Source organism: Lepisma saccharinum, chromosome 1 (genome assembly GCF_977018435.1).
Source record: "Lepisma saccharinum chromosome 1, izLepSacc3.1, whole genome shotgun sequence".
In the NCBI taxonomy this organism is placed as follows: Eukaryota; Metazoa; Arthropoda; class Insecta; order Zygentoma; family Lepismatidae; genus Lepisma; species Lepisma saccharinum.
The window spans coordinates 167488590-167506906 of NC_139229.1; the positions used below are offsets into that span (position 1 = coordinate 167488590).

The 18317-nt window shown below is 35.7% G+C and overlaps 1 protein-coding gene across 1 annotated transcript in view; it reads right to left on the bottom strand.

Annotated features, from left to right (window-relative positions):
- Window positions 1-457: 457 nt before the first annotated feature.
- Window positions 458-18317, bottom strand: part of LOC145986931 (far upstream element-binding protein 2-like) — a 31231-nt gene continuing 13371 nt past the window's right edge. Inside the window, exons 7-12 of the mRNA XM_083121396.1 lie at window positions 14810-15016; window positions 10700-10902; window positions 4960-5048; window positions 3521-3654; window positions 1912-2079; window positions 458-664 (exon numbers count right to left, since the gene is read on the bottom strand). Of these exons, the coding sequence (XP_082977522.1) occupies window positions 458-664; window positions 1912-2079; window positions 3521-3654; window positions 4960-5048; window positions 10700-10902; window positions 14810-15016 (1008 nt within the window). The remainder of the gene's footprint in view (window positions 665-1911; window positions 2080-3520; window positions 3655-4959; window positions 5049-10699; window positions 10903-14809; window positions 15017-18317) is intronic.

Genomic DNA, 18317 nt, shown 5'->3' on the forward strand with positions numbered 1-18317 from the left:
GTCGAGAACAAATGGTCCTGAATAAGAAAATTACAAGCTTCACTATATTGAGAGACTTTTGCCCCACGGTTCTTTCCCTTGTGGTCCCTCTATAAAAAAGTTGTGAAAACAATGCTATTTTGTCATCAATGAGGGATAATCATTTGTATTACCTAAATGAGCCAACAGACAGACCTCTTCTTCCATCAACTAACGAACTAAGTTTTATTTTATATATGAAAATAAACCACAAACTGATTTTTAAGGGGGAGGGGGTTGATTCGTAGCTGCTATGCATGTGATGACATTTCAAAAAATGTCTGCTTTGTTGATTCCAAAATTCTTACTATTAATGGTGCCTATTTTCCAAAGTAATACATAACACCTCCATTCCAGCAATCTAGTGTTATACTAGCAAAACTCAATAAGATATTTTATATTTACTTACAATACAAATGTCGATCTTTGAGCGACGATTTCATTGATTCTCCGGACCCTGTGGAGGCTGAGCATAGCCACCGTAACCAGGATAATTGTATGGTTGATTCTGAGGTGGTTGTCCACCATAGTAACCACCATAACCATATGGCTGGTAGGGTTGAGCAGGCATCTGACCTTGATGTTGTCCAGCGGCTGGAGCAACAGGTTGCTGTGGAGCTTGACCAGCCGCAGGCTGCTGACCGCTCTACAGAAAATAATTATTTCAAATTAAGTATGGCGCGTACATTTGGAATATCAGTGAATCAATGGTTCTATCGGCTGATCCGATACTACTCTCAACTAATGTCAATACTCTTAGAGATTCCTGCTGATACAGTTGAACCTTAATTTACATTTTCCCGCATTATACATTGAATCTTGATGGTCCCAACATAACAAAATGTTACAAAATTGTCATCGATTTTACATTTTCCCACCTTTTTTTCAGTAAATGTAAAAAAAAATATAAAATGTAAAAATCGAGGTTTTACTGTACTTAGAAATTGTAAAACTTAAAAAGTTGTTTAAATATTGATTGATATTAGTGTGCAAGTATTCCAATCCAATTATGTGTCTCAATTTACAGGGAGGTTTGTTTTAAAATATTCAAGAATTACATCAGAATAGGAAAATACATGCTATGTAATCACAAAATTCAGTGTTTACACACACAAAAAAAGCAACGATTTCCAGAATAATTAGGCACCATGGAAGTGTTACAGAGCTCATTTGCGATCGTGAAAGCTCAGAATGCCTGAAAGTTCTTCTGTAATAAGATCAGTTCAATCCTATTCTATATTATTGTTAAAACTGTCATTGCATTAGACTTCACTATGGAAGTATAAACTGTGTAAAGTATTTGACATGTACCTTAGGATGTGACAAATTGATTTCCAATGCATGAATGAATATTGGCTGAATATCAAATATTTAAAGAGACTTCAATGCCTTTCAAAATTTCGATGACAAGAGGATCCTATTGATAGTTCTCGTAAAAGAAAACCTAACAATGGTGTTGTTTTGAAATTAACTGATAAAAGGACACAAACACACGGCCAACCTAGGATCCCTGGCATAATATTATGACAACACTGGCAATATTCTACTGTTGTTAAGACATGGAAAACTTGCTCAAAAGAAAATATCACCCCCTTCTGACGAGCGTGGATGCACTTTAAAAAAAAGAGGCAACGAATTTCTATTTCAATACTGTTCATACCTTGACAGAGACTAAACTTAAACCACACTTAAAAAACCACAGCACTCTCCCCTACCCTTTAATTAAAGTTAATTAAAACTAACAATTCACCACTTCCATGTGCTGTGGTTTTTAAAGTGTGGTGAAACTTCAGTCTCTGTCGTGGTAAGAGTTAGCACATGCTTCTTTTTGTAAACACACAATATATCATTGCGGTTTCACAAGATGGGATTCCACCTGAGACATGTACTTACCTTTCCAGCCTTCATCTGCGCTTCGATTGCTTCTGCCTCTTTTATTTTGCCAATTGACCTGTAATACTCGGCCCACTGAGCACTGTAATCTGGTTGGCCGTTCTTTGTGGCAGCTGGCTGAGGGCCTGGTTGTGGCATTTGTTGCTGAGGCTGCTGTGGTTGCATACTCTGAAGGAGAACAATGCAACAGAACTCAACTATGAATAATGTACTTTTCAATTCAAGTGAATTACTTTAAAAGCACATTATTTCCAAATGCAAATGTACTTCAAAGCACAATTTTCTACCATATAGACTACAAACGTAGTCATACATTGCTTCAAATATGAGAATATACTCACAGTGGTTCGGATCACACTTTAAACAAAACCCCAAAAGTGAGAAGATTCCTCATGTAGAATATTATGAGTTAAACAAGAAAAAGGGTGAAAAATAAAAAGCCACAATGCTATCAACATTTGGAAAGATTCCCTCCCCATCATCAGGGTAACAAAATAAAGAGAGGTTAAAACACATGCACATCTGGACTGATGATCACAGAAATGTTCTTTTTTTTATTTTAAAAAGCAGGAAGTACATGCTTCTACCATACTCGTGAAACTACCATCGGATTAAAAATTAAACTCTAGTTTGAGCTCAAATTAAAAACTAACCAGTAGGCCTATGTAAGAACAAGTTACATCAAAATTTAGCTTATTCAATTCTGCATCCACAGTTTAAAGGACATCATCACATCATATTTGTAGGACTACCCCAGGAAAAAGTTGTTTCACAAAATTGTTAAGAAGAACCTTTTGATAATCTGAAAATTAAGAATTGTATTTAAAAAGACCACAAGTATTTTATTTGTAGAATTTCAAAGAGAGTGGCCATTTGGAAAATAAAAATACCTGCACTTTCTTTTCTTATAATAAAAAATTGAAATCTCACATGAAAAAAATTGAATAAACTAAATTTTGATTAATTTTTGTGCTGTTTACTGGTTTATTTTTAAATTGGAAGTCCAAGTTCTAGAATCCAGAATTGTTAATCCGATAGGTGTTTCTGTTTAACATGAAATATGAATGTGACCCTATCAGATCAGAATCTAATTTTATCACCCATGTAAATCATGATTAAATACTGGAAAACATTCTTAAAAAGGAATTCTTGTGCATGCTACAAATCACACTTGTTAAAACTGAAAAGTTTCAACAAGGCTCGGCTAGACCTTTGGCCACCACCAGGGCAGATGTTTTAAAATTTTCATCTTATGAAAAACCACCATCACATTCCAAAATCTGAAAAGTTACATCAGCTTACAATTTCTTCCGAACCATTGATATGAATTTTTGGATGTTTTGCTTTCGCTATTATCAAAATATTCTCATAGATTAATAGACTTATGTAATCACAAAACTATTGATAATATCTAGATAACAGCAAAAGCAAACCACACGGAACTTCATGTTAATGCTCTAGAAGAAATTCTAAGCTTACGTAATTTTTCAAATTTTGGAATGTGATAAGTGGTTTTTCGAAAGGAGAAAAATTTTGAAAAATTGCCCTGGCGGTGATCAAAGGTCCCGCAGAGCCTTAACCTACAGACTTTACTGAACTGGTGTCTTACCTTGTTAGCTTTTGCTTGCTGTTCTATCATTTCAGCCTCTTTATGCATTCCTAATGACCGGTAATACTCAGCCCACTGCGAACTGTAATCAGGCTGTCCTGTTTGTGGGTTGATCTGAACCTGTCCACCAGCATCTATTAAGAAAAAAGTTCCTTACATATTACATTTACAGGACACATTAAACTGTAAATCTTTACAACTACCAAGAAACAATGTGATATATAGGCATTATATATCATTACAAAAATATTTGGTTTTATCCACATACAATGAAAGTCTATATCTCCCTACTTTGTCCTCCCCCCCCCAAGAAAAAAACAGCAGATTCCCACATTTTGCCCCTCTTCTAAGGTAGCTTTCAGACCCAAGTGACAAGTGGCAAACAACAAGCAATACTTGCCACTTTCAAAACGAATATTCATAAATAAATGCAACCCTTCATACCAGAGTAATAAGCTCCTGCTGTCTCTTCCTGCTTGCCTGTCACTAAAACTGGACCATTCTCAGTGAATGCTTTATACATACTGCAGGGGAAAATACATATCCCATTTGTAAGCGGTTTGTGGTAGGTAGTGTCGTTTGTCATTTTAGTGTGAACCTCCCCATGCCATATGAAACTTCAGTCTGATAGCTACTTAAGAAAGTTATATGGAAAAAAAAAACTTGGATTCTTTCCGCCAGTTGTAACTGAAGGAAGAAGCTTGGCTGCTTCAAATTAGCCCTTCTTTAATCGCAGTACTCTACCACCAGCAAGAGGCAGGAAACTGCGAAGGATGATGATAATGACCTTTAATCCAAAGTGTTTCCCATTCCCCACCCCATAAGATAGGATTTTTAATGTATTTGGGTATAGATAAATCAAAATACGGATAATTTTTAATAAGTTGTTTACAAGAAGACACTTTGGAAAAACTGGTTTCGCTTAATTCGAAGTAGACACCTGCATAAGTCAACAAGAGAAGATTGAATGTGGAGAGAGCTTGGATGTTTTTTAACTTGACCTTGACAAGGGAAATTGTACAGATAATCAATGTCACATAGGCCAACTAAAGATCGTCAACCTGCTTAATGCTTTGTCATATAGGTTTATGCAAAAATTTAATCTCGTTCTTACAAATGTCGTAACTCCCATTTCCCGCTTCATATGTTTCCCACCCGTGCAGATGCAATAAAATTTGCCAAAAAAGTGTTTTGTTGGCCGAGTGCCTTCTCTACCTGTTTCGGCCAAGAAATGAAAGGTGCCCGAAGTAAAATTTCAGACACTTTTCTAAAATATCCATGATTAGTTGCACACAATAACTGAACTTGGTGAAGCATTAACTTCAAGTTCAACATTTTCAATACGGCAGTGATACGCTTCTTTGTTTGCATATATTTTTACTTGTTCACTTATTTACCTGTTCATCAAAAATAAATCTTAAGGGTAAAAAGATTCTTACTTGGATCATTAGGATGTCCTTGATTCTGCCAATGCTGGTATGCATTTCCCCAACCTTGAGGTGCATAATGCTGTGGAGGTGGCTGCTGGCTACAAAACAAAATAAATACATATTTTTAATGATGAAAACTGATTGTATAGTACAGGAAATCCAGAATATTATCTATACAAATTGAGTTTCACATGACAAGTTTCTTTTATTACGGATGCAATGTAGTTGAAAATTTGTTTCATTTAACCCATTAATGCATGGTGTCCGATTAATCGGACACTGACATATTTGCATTTTCTGTAACACTGTTTCACTTTAATTGGTTATATTTATCAAATCTAGTTCTTTGGTACCTCTGTGATGCATATGTCACCCCACGGGTTTGGCAACATTGAAAATTTCCCGCCAAATTGTAGGGGATTGAAGCATGGAGAGTGAGCTGTAATACGTTTCTGCGTAACGGGAAAGCTAATTTCAATTCATATGTAGTAGTTGACATTTATCCGAGATGTGTTTTGACAAATATGCGTAAGAGACATTAGTAATAAAAAATGTTAACACTAATTTGTGCATTAGTTTTATCCCTGAGCTGCTATTGCGAGAGAAAATATAGTGTCCGATATATCGGACTCTGTGCTCATTGAGCACTTTATGCAGATTTTCCATTTCCTGTAAAATTTTCGATACCTTTGATGTTTAGACATTGTCAATGTTTATATGTGTGTATGTGTGTGTGTGTGTGTGTGTTTGTGCATTAGTGTGTGTATGTTTATGTGTGTGTGTGTGTGCATTAGTGTGTGTATGTATATATGCATGTATGTGTGCATGTTTATGCATTAGTGTGTGAATGTGTGCGTGTTTATGCATTAGTTTGTGAATGTGTGTGTGTTTGTGCATTAGTGTGCGTGTTTGTGCTTTAGTGGTGTGTGTTATCAAATTTTGACTACTATGGAGAATGAAGATATGGAGGAGGAGGAGGAACAACTCATTTATGTTACACCACCAGTGGATGGCAAGGATACAGACGAAGACAGTGATAAATCTGATGATGAGCATGCGGCCAAACTAAACAATTTTTGGCGAAATATGCTAATGAGTGTTTGTGAGGTGCAAACTAAGATATGAAGTTGTGTTTATTGTGAAGGTTCATCCAGTAATGTAGCATCTACATCTACCACTACACATAACACTGGTGCTTCAAAAAAAAGTAGAATACGTCTTCAGACAAAATCAAGACCCTTGTGGAAGAAAAGTCTACCTTCAATCTAATTACAAACTGAGTGCTGCTCTATTGAACCATCTGAAGAAGCACGAAACTGTGAATCACCATTTGACTTTTATAATTTATTTTTTGATGAGGACATGCTAAATCTTATAACAAATCAATCCAAATTGTATGCTTCGCAGAAAAATATTGTCTTGATTTGACGAAAGAAGAACTTCTTGTTGTTCTTGGTGGTCTCTTGTTGTCAGGTTTTACAACATATTCAAACAGACGTATGTTTTGGTCAAAAGAAAAATATACTCCTTCGATACTTTCTGAAATCATTCCTTGTGGTCGGCTTGAGACTATTCTGCATAATATTAATTTGAATGACAATTCACAAATAGATGAGTCCGATCGTCTGTACAAGATACGGCCATATTTCGAGAAACTTTTCTTCCTCATCTTTCGAACAGCATTGGGGTGTGGACGAAATACTTTCCATCGACGAGAGTATGATTCCTTACTACGGGAGGCACTACGCAAAACAGTTCATTAGAGGAAAGTTGATCCAGTTTGGGTTCAAGAACTGGGCAAAAAAGCTCTAGTAGTGGTTACATGATAGATTTCCAGTTGTGCACAGATACAATCTGATATCGGACCACTGTGTTCTATACTGTAATAATAACAATTCTGTGTATATTTGTTGATTTCTATTGCAAATGTTTCCATTTGTATTGTTTCTTCGAAATATGTGTATGTATTTATGCAAACATACACATGACCAGTGGTGACGAATAGGGGGGTAGTTGCCCCCCATTTTTCGTCACTTTTGCACCTGCACTATTATAAACCTAATCTGCAAAGGGAAATATACTGTCTTTGCCCCCCTACATTTGGCACCTTGCCCCCTCTGCCCCCCCGGTTTTGGAACCCAATATCCGCCACTGCACATGACTGATCTTAAGTGTTTTATTTTCTTTTGGTTACATATTTTGCACAGCAATACTTTTTCCTTGGGACAGCTATTTATAGACAAAACATGAAAGTGGTCATTGTGCACAGTGTCCGATTTAATGGACACACGGAAGTGATTGTAGTGCACAGTGTCCGATTTACCGGACGCACTGTATCTCTTACATACAGTGTAAAAATGAAAATGTATCGTATATTGTGTCTTATTTGAATTGTACTGATACCAAAACCATGAAAAAAATTTCATGAAAGGGGTTTGTAAACTTTATGCATTAATGGGAACACAATAAATGATATTTTCTATCCCAAAAATAATATCATGCCAGTAAAAGGTTCCACACACTGAATGAAATCAATTGCATAATTATCTATTAGGGTGGCTACAAACAAGCAGAAATGAAATTCCCAGACTCTTCCAGGACAAAAATTAAATTTTCCCCTGAGAATTATAAACTAAATCAACTAAGTAAAATAAATAACTACTGATATTCTTGTTTTATTTATGCCTAATCGGTAGGGATCTTTATTTTTTCTAAATTTGTGCCATTCTCCCCCCCCCCCCGTTTCCCATTTACATTTTCAATTTAGTGCATTTCTGGCATATACCTAAATTCATACTTTCATGGTGTTTTCAAAGTACTGTTTCAAATTGTAGGTCACATAACCTATGCCTCTTTGTGAGAGTTTGATACCTTGGGTTATTTTGGGAAAGTTATTTTCCATACCCCTTTTAAATTTTAAGCTAAGGGTTTTAGATAAGCGGATTTTCCTCGATATATAATGAAGGGTGCAAAATGACCATATGTAGCAACACACCCACAATTTTAAAGAAATCAATCTTACATGACATACCGATATATTACGGCACCAAAAATTAGCATTATCTTCGTTTTTTTTTTAGTTTTATATTTACCAAAATTTGTGTTTATTTTAAAACATTTTCCTGCAAACATAGCAAAACGTACACTTCCATTGTGCTTTTAAACAATCATTTTATTTTGTAGGTCACATTGTCTACATATCTTCGCGACAGTTTTTAACAAAGATATTTACCATTATTTCTCGCTCTACACATGCCGGTGTTACGACTCCCCTGTGACTGTAGATACGCACTTGATCTCCTGTCAGAACCCCGATACTTTGCTCTGTGGAGCAAATTGTTCTGATAGAAGTTAAAAAAATCGTGGGAAATATGAGATTTAATGTGTATATAGGTATTCTTCAATGTATAACATGAATTATGGTATTTTATTGGATAAAAATGTTGGAAATCTTGCACGTTCTATACACACAAATATGGCACATTTTGTTTCTATAAGCCTAAAATAATAAAAGAACGTTACATTTCAAGATATTTTTTCGTTAAGTAGTTTTTAAAATTGGTGAAGAATGCCAACAATTCACATTTTATGCCATATTCACATTATTTCACTATTTTGAATGGGTGGAAAATGTGTCCAGACATCTCTGCACATTCATAAACACTACTTCGCAGCAATTAACATTTTACACTTTTATCACGTTTGCAAAAAATCAAGCAATGTACCTGCTAATTGGAACTTACTTTATGCATGTCCCTTGTATAAATCAGTAGATGAAATGTGACAATTTAGCAGGGCTGGCAGAGAAATTTCAATTACTGAAGAAAGTGATATGCAGTTAACACTGATTTGTGTAATTATAATATTAAAATTTTACATATTTATTGTTAGTATTTTATTTCATAACATTGCACATTACCTTGACTCAGTGACAGATTAATATCCATCTCTCATGAGTTTAAACAGACAGGACAGAGGGGGGGGGGGGTGTTAATTGTAATATGAATGTTGCAGAAAACATGCACTTGTCAAATTTTTATAACGTTTACCAATGCAGATTTTTGTTTCACCTATTTGTGATACTATTCAACATATATATATCTTGATTTGTTGGATTCATCTTGATATCAAAGAATAGTTCAATGTCATTGTAAACGCATTGTAACTTGTGCAAAACCAGTATTAAGACAAGGGGAAAAAAAACCTTTGTAGGGATTGCTACATTAAATTAGGTTAAATTAGCCAGAAGAGTAATAAAATTCCAGCAGCAGACTAAGGCTCAGTTTATGCATGTGATTTTTGTTGGATGTTCCATCTGAAAACGTCGTAAACGATAACAAAAGCAATACTGGAACATCCAAGAAACATCTGTTTCGTAAGAGCGCAATGCATGCAATTCTTGTTGGATGTCGCAGAATGACAAATATCAAACTGCTACGTTCGACAAAAATTGCATGCTTAAACAGAGCCAAAACGTTTGTTCAATGAAATGTGGTAGAACAGCAGACAAACTGATGTACAAGGCTCATTTTCGTCAGATGTTGAAGTCTGAAGACATCCAAAAACAATCAATTTCATAAGAGTGTCATGCATGTGATTTTTGTCGATGTTGTAGTGAGATATTTTGTCGAAGTTCAATGTTAGTCGGATGGCGATATCCAACAAAAACCATCATCATTTGAGCTTAAAATGCTAATCTGACACAAGCGTAAGAAAACAATTTTTAGTTGCTCAGGAGAACACACGCTCCCTTAATCATTTATTTTAATATTGACTAAAGATACAGTTATAACAATGGTTAGCAATTTTTTCAACAAAAAGAATCCGTTATATAATGGATGTTGTCAATGTTACATTGTTGTAATATAGCAACCTAACTGTGAAAAGAAGCAGTCTGTTTTATTTTTATTTCAGATAAAAAAAATATTTTGATCACATCTGAAATGTCACAACGAAAAACTGTTTTCTTATGCTTGTAATAACTGTAAACTACAGGAAAATAATTCTACAATCCAAGCAATGCATACATACAAGAAAAACTATTTTTTAATAATTTTTAATATCTCATGATGCACATTAAGAACAACAATTTTGGTGAAATTTGGCCAAAAAAACAAAATCAGAAATATGTGGATCACTGTAAGGGTACTATATTTTAGTCTCTGAACAACTTTTTTTTTTCAGTATTAACCGTGTTTGTGCATGTACAATGTGAACTTTTCTGGAATTGCATGTAATTAACTTATAAATACGGTACTTACAAGAACAGGTATATTAAATATACTTTTATTCATAAAAATAATTAAATGGCAAATTTGTGCTACATTATAGCCTATTTATAGATATATTACAGCAATGGGTTTACCAATACATTACAGACTTACCAATCAATAACCAAATTGTAGCATAAGTGATGCCCAATATTCCTATGCATTTCATTCATGGAGGATGGCTGGAATTGTTAGTAAAGAACTAATGCCGCACGAACCCCCCCCTCCTTCCTTTCAATGGGACCAGAAATGATAACAGTACAAATTTTTCAGTTCCATACATTGGCATTAATGCACAAAAATGGTCAAAGGTTCAGAACCAATCATAAGAATGCACAAAAATGGCCAAAGGTTCAGAACCAATCATAAGCCTCTCTGAAATACTGTATTTTTTGATGTTTTGCAAACATGTATGAAATAGGCAACCGCATATTTTAAATATTTGTATCTACACACCTCTACCAATTATTATTCCACACTTGGCTGCAGGTTCAGTGAAAGTAACTTCTTGCTTGTCACCCATTTGGTTGGGTGGCTGCATTCCTCCTGGTCTTCTGTCCCAACCACCGGGCCCTCCTGGTCCGGGACCATACTCGCCCCCTGGTCCTCCGCGACCCATTCTATCAAAAGGTGGTGGAGGGCCACCTCGACCTCGTCCTCTTCCCATCTCATTGTCCCTGCGCTGGAAAGAATATCGTTAACAGTTATTAGTGAACATAATTCACAAATATTGTACATGTCTCTGGGAAAATTTTACAAAAACATCCAATTTGTGATAACAGCCAGACAACTTTACATGTGTTTTTGACCCCATGCCGAAGCAAGAAAATGGCACCAACATAGAGGACCATGGAGTGATTTCTATTTAGGTTCAGGGTTACATTCAAACAAATTTAACCATTTCAGGATGGCTGGTTTGGAACAAAACAAGAACCACATGGCAAATATACAAATAGTTTTCTCTTTTTTGTTTATTTATATTAGGGATGGGTCGATATGAAATTTTGGCAGATACCGGTAAAGTACAGATATAAAATTTACCGATACCGATATTCTACCGATCCGATATAAAATTAGAAATTGTCCCTGAAGAACCTGAAAGGTTCACTGACCTCTTTAATAAGTGTGTGTTTCAAGGTGACTGCAGTGCAAGATAAATTGCATATTTAGACATTTACTTTTTTGGAAAGTAGGGCATGGATATTATCCATAAAAATTACAACAAAATGGCAAAATTTTGCACTAAATTATCAGATAATAATCGATATATCGGATCGGTAAAATAATCGGTAATTTATCGATAAATTGATACACCGATATGCCTATATCGGCCCATACCGATTAATCCGTCCAATCCCTAATTTATATGCATATAAAGATATGACATACTGGAATGTCAAATATTGTTACTACATTCAACAAACTCATTTCGGAAATGTCCTTCGAAGCAACAACGCAAGATTTTAATTGTTTTTTTTTTCTCTAAGAAGTATCTAAAGATTATCAAAGTAACTTTGCAGTTCTAGGACTCCTGTCATCCTGCAAAAACAAAAAACCGATAATCTATGAATGTCAATTACAGTCAAGTCTCGATTCTACGTCCCCAAATATAACGACCCTCTCCAAGTAATGACCCTTTTCCCAGGAAAATCGGCCGAAAAATACGTTCATATACGTATTGCTGTTGCTTGTATTGTAGAATTATTTCTCCTGTAGTTTATGGTTCGTACAAGGTTATAAACCCAAAATTTTACAACCTTTCGGAAGAACACATACTTCCTCCATCAGACATTTATTCTTAGTTTCATGAATGTTGCAGTTATAATATTGTAAAAATGTCTGATGAAGGTGCATGAACAGAAATAAGCTGTCACGTGTTGACTCACGGCATGTCAAGTGGTTGGTCACAGTGTTTTTAGGCTTGGTGTGTAGTGGGCAGAAAACCATTGCTGGTACAATAGATGCTCCCGCGAGGTTAATGATGTAATATGATTTTGCAGGTGCAAGCCCATAGCGCAGCTGGAAGCTTGAAATCATTTGTAGAATGAGTGTCATGCATGGAGAGAAAGTCATGAGTGAAGGTTGTGTCAGGAAATGGTGCCGGAAATTTCAAGAGGGAAGAACTCATGTGTGTGATTAAGGACAAGGAAGACAGTCTGTTGTGCTGGATGACCTTGAATGAGTGGATAACATGGTTTACGAATACTGCCACTTCACAATATACAGTACACAAAGAGTCAAGAATTTCCTGAAATTGGGCAACCCCCTCTATGAGACAGCCTGTGAGGCTGGGTTATCAAGTTTTGTGCAAGATGGGTACCAAAATTAGGAGCTGATGGATGGTGTTTGAGAATGGCAGATTCCCTGGTGGCAACGAGGGTATACAGAAGAAAGTGCGTTCACTGACAAATGCCTGATGAATTTAGATGGCAATTATGTTGTAAAATAGTTCACATGTGCAACTTTCATGTATAACAAATATATGTTTTCCTTATTTCATGCCTCTCGGGAAGTTTGATTTTCGAATAGCACTCTTGTAATTTACCCAGTATTACAGTGCACACCAGACTAGACAAGTTTAGTACAGCATCTCACAAGGTGCAGAGGATGTTTTTGTACAAACATTAACAGAAGGATAATGGAAGCCATGAATAAGCCAGGGGAGAAGATAAGTGTCATGTGAATTCTAGAGCTTTGTGCACAACTGGACTGTGGTCTCAATGAGATGCAGAAGGTGACAGAAGATTGTAAAGTGTTTGCAAAGTTGGTACCAGTCGACACCCAAAATAAAGTGGATAAGAGTGAATATCTGCTCTAATCTGTTGGACGAGCTTGTAGCCAATCATGAAAAGTTCTCTCCTGATCTGGTGACCTTATGAAATTTGGGCATATCTTTATGATCCGGAGATGAAGAAATTAGTCCTTCCACACCGCTTCTCTCCAAGGCCTAAGAAGGTTGTGAAGAAATACATATACAACAAACAATGCCCACCTGAATTTTTTCCAAGATAATTTAAAAGTTGTGTTCAATGTTTGTGCAAATGCATTTATTGCGATAAAGACAATGTTGCAATCATGATCTTATGTCACATTATCTCTTAAGAAAGCTAGAACTGCATACATCATTACTCATTTTTTACCAAGAGGCTTTCACAGGTTAGGCATTCTTGCCTAAATCACATTTTTCACATGTATAAAGATAAAAAAGAGGAAATCAGTTTAGTGCATACTTTTTTTAAATTGTTTCATTTTATATTTTCAACCGGTATATTAATGATAAAGCTCTACTTTTGCAACCATTGTTAAAAAAACAGCTTTGTGGTACAGCACACAACAGAAAAACTTTGTAATTGTTACAACAATAATGAAGAAAACAAAAATCCCTGATTTATACAGTTTGCTTCAATTGTAATCTCCTTAAGTTAATAAATTATTATTTTAATACTGAAAGCTGGCATGCATCAGTTTCAAGAAGTCTTTAATACAACCAAGCTGATCAAATAATCACATAGTGGTAATGATGTATTTACCATGTGATTACTTTTGCTGCAACACTGTATTTCACTGCAAAATTATTTACTAGATATAAATCACAGGTACATTAGTAGCCTACATTATTTTAACTTAAGGACTAAAAAAAAAATCTATAACATGTATACTAAGATACATCATAATGTGTATATCTATTTACTCAATTTACTCCCAACATATTATATCGCACCCCTCTGTGCCATACACATGCATGTGCATGCGCCCACACACTACTAGAGCTTCAGTTTCTATAACTAGAGTTTATTATATATAATATCACAGACTTATGCCACTATTCCATTACCTGGATCTTCAGAATAAGCATTTATATGATATTTTACGACCTCTCTATCATGTGCTATTTCAATAATAACGAACGACATGCTTGCTTGCTTTAGTAATTGTCTATTACTTAACGTATGTTGTTATAGGAGAATATAACTATAGTGCTAATTCTAGCTTTAACACTATAAGATAATGATCAAAAACAGTTTTGCACGCTTACAGGAATGAAGTAGTAGCCACTGTCTTACCTTCCATTCTCAGAAGCACTTTACCAGAAGCATGATCCAAAATCCATTCTTCACTTTGTTTCTGGCTACACATTTCAGACTGAAATATCAGCACCACTTAAACTGTGGAGTTGAAGACAACCATCTTTGTGCAAGGAGGGAGAAAGACGAAAAGAAACTGGTAATGTGGCAAACTAAAAGTTTACCCCCTTCCCCCAGGTACGTCCACATCAAATTTCAGGGACTGCCTCACCACATTCCCATAATCATTGGCAGACATTCTGGATTCCAGATGACAATACCGAAACAAAATGAAAAAGCTCTGAAACATTCCACTGACTTTTGGGCATGAAGCAAAATTTCGAGGCCATCGTGTCATCCGAGGCAACAAGCATGTCTCACTTTATTTCCTTTTCTTTTTTGTCATGCGAATTCTGAATTTGTGGCACACACAATAAGGTCTCCCCGACACTACTGTTGCCCTCCCAAGAATGAAGACCATCTGCTTTCATTCGCAATGGTTACAGGAGGTGTGTAACTGCTTACCAACACACTGTCGATGAGGTCTTCAATCCGTCTCCTAGCCTGTTCTATTTGGTCTGGCTGCCCTGTTAAGAGACACCTCCTGTCCCCAGGGCCATCGTCACAATATTGCTGGAACTGCACCCACGCCCCAGGCTCAGTCTGTATCTTCTTAATCATGTCACCACCCTTTCCAATGACAACACCCACTGCTGCCCGTGGGACAGGAACCTTATCACACAAAAGCAACACATTATTAATACAGATAACATCTTTTCATGTTATTTAACAAAGCATGTTCATTTATGGGTAAGGTGGGGCAAACTAGTTAGGGAATAGCCAATTGTTACTGAATGCTTTTTTTTAGTTATTCCCTTTCCACAATCCAAATATTAAGGGATGATGAAAGGGGCAAGGTGTAGGGTAAAAAAGGAAATTTATTTACCATATTTACTCATGTATAATGCGCACTTATTTCCAAAATGTTTGCGCCCAAAAACTGTGAATTTGGACAGCCCCATGGAATTACACATGTTTTCACTATGTCACTGCATATAACATGTATATATTAACAGGTGCAAATACAAATTACCAGGTTTGGTTTCTTGAGCAATTAATTATAATTTTAAAAACCATACAAGTCTGGCCATTTCCCATGATTTTTCACATTGTAACGACCATGTTTTGTAACACCGAGAAAAGCGGTGCAATTTTGGCGGATTTTGTGCACGCACCTCGCGTCATGCAGGATGTGTATCACAATGGTATTTATTGGATGACAAATAGAAAATAACTTCCTGACCGTTGCAAATCCATAACATAATTTTGATCTTTCTTTCTTCTACTACCCAATAAGCAATGTGGTTCCAGAAGTGAGTCTTGGGGTGCTAAACACAGTGGAGGGACAGATGGGGGAGCATGAGTTGGCGGCTGATTGTATGCACAAGAGTATATTCTCCTCTTGGTCCACATAGAAACAGGTGACTCCTTGAATAGGTATGATGTCTATTGCTCTTCATCGGTATAGCAACAGATTTACAACCTAAAACTAAGGAAGCCATTCTTGAATACTGCGCATTATATATGGGATAATTGTTGCTTTTCCCTATCCAAAAGCAGGGTCCCTATCCAAAAGCAGGGTGCGCATTATACACACGTAAGTATGGTGCTGTATAAATATATATAAAAGGAGTTTAGTATGAGTGGTTCTTTTGATCCATAGGTGGTTATTTGTGTCCGATTTGGGTTTCTGTAAGCCCCTCTTTTTCTCTTTTTGCCCAACTACAGTCACAAGGCAGAGAAATAATGCTGATGGGCAATTCCAGTGGTGTTAAAAGAGTTTGTTTCGGATTACAATGCACTCGGGAGATATGAGTTTCAGATCAGTGGCATGAAAGCAGTGGTCCAGTCTCCTACAGATCATGCAGTGTTACAAGATGCCAATGATGCCTGTGTTTTGAAAAGCACTACAGAAGCAGTCAGTGGAATGTTAGTAACAGACCTTTGTGAACGAACTTTGTAGGAGATCCAAACATTTCACCTCAAAAAAAGAACTAATTAGAAAATGTGCTATCAATAGACTATGACAAATGAAATGCTACACCACCTATTTTAAGTGCTCTACACACAAAAGCCCAGCAAAACACCACTATAATAATAATTTTTGAAGTTTTGATGAAACTGGTTTTTTGTTGTCCATCACCAGAGCAAATAGCAGACATGTTATAGTAAAAAAAAAATGTTTCTGCACATAAGCACTTTGTTTGGCATGGATATGCATTAGTTGACATTTAAAAATTGCATAACAAGAAAATATAATAATCTGGTAGAGTACTCTACCACATATTATTTGGAAGAATAGCAATACCTAATAGAGTGGAACATCGATTTTACATTTTTCAGGGGACCAGGGTGGAAAAACTTGAAATGCAGAAAAATTATATAACATTTTGCATGTTGGGACCATCAAGGTTGAATGTATAATGCATGAAAATGTAAAATCTGGGAACATAAATTCAAAGTTCCAATGTGTATATATATATAGTGGAACCCCAATTTTACGTTTCCGGTTTCACACTCCCCAACATAACAAAATGTTTTAAAACTTTCCTTGATTTTACATTTCTCTGCATTTTGATTTCCCAGCTTGGTCCCTTGAAAAACTTAAAAATTGAGGTTCCACTGTATATCACATTTTAACATGCTACTGCTAACAAGACAAACATGTAAATCTGAAAATAGTAATCTTAATCTTTAAATGAAAAAAAAAAAAAATCTTACATGTACAAGTACAAATTGCTATCCTACTACAGGGCAACCTTGTGTTTTTCAGGGGACACACTAAAGAACTTAGAAAGTAGGAACATGTAATATATAAGGAAGTTTTTTTAAAATGTCACCTTTTTTTGGGACCTTGAAAGTAAAACAATGTGGAGAAATTTAAAATCTGGAAAAATCAGTCTTCCACTGTAATTGCAAATCATTGAGATTTGTTTGTAAAATTTAAAAAAAATACAAACAAAATATTTTAAATGGTGCATGTCTTTCAAAGACAAAGATGGCATGATTTCTCCATTTTAAAGGTATCATTATGAAATATTGCTTACTTTAGGGACATAACACCTTCAGGAGTCCTACTTTGAAGTCCACTTATGCTCAGGCTAATTGGTACCCAAGCTACCATGGTATCCCAATCTCTGGTATGAATGAGCCTCTTTCAGTTCTTCAGGAGTAAACTCACAGATGTACATCGAGATGTGCACATACACGAAAACATTCTGGGGACACACATTTGTTTTTGACAAACACAATGTGAGAATACACCCAAACGTTTATTATTGGAGAGTTCAAAGGGTACAAGGTGCATTCCTGCCATGTTTAGCATTGCTTTTAAGCAACTTTTGGCTAACTAGAATAACGAGAATGAATGATTAAGATGAAATTTACGGAGGGCACTCGCATACTCAGATCAGAACTGCCCCAGAGGCAGCTCCATATGAATACATAAAACAATGCAAAATGACAAAACTACTCTTACGTACATTCAACTTTTATTCACCGTTAACGTGTTTACATATACAGCATGTTAAGTGTGTGTGTGTGTACAAACGTACATCTCACAATCACATTCTAAATGAACTATTGCACTCGGACCATGTGACTGACAAAAAAAAAGTCCAAAATGAAAATGGGAACTAATAAAACTGCAGTTATGACATGCATGTATTTACTGTATTTTCATGTTGAGGGAAGGGTTACTTTTATGCAAAGTAGCATTCCACTTAAAATAAAACATCTTACACTATTTCTTAAAATAAACTGATATCACTAATATAACAAGTAAAAAGGAGGAAGTTGTGAAATAGCTTATTTGTTGCATTCAATAAATATTCACATGGATTCTCCATTTTACATTCCCCTTACTCCCTAATGGTGTCAATACAACAAAACCTTCCATATGTTAAGGTCTTAACAGGGTTTCCTACTTATTTTGACAAAACTAAATTCCTGGGTTTCTACAGGTAATTTAGAC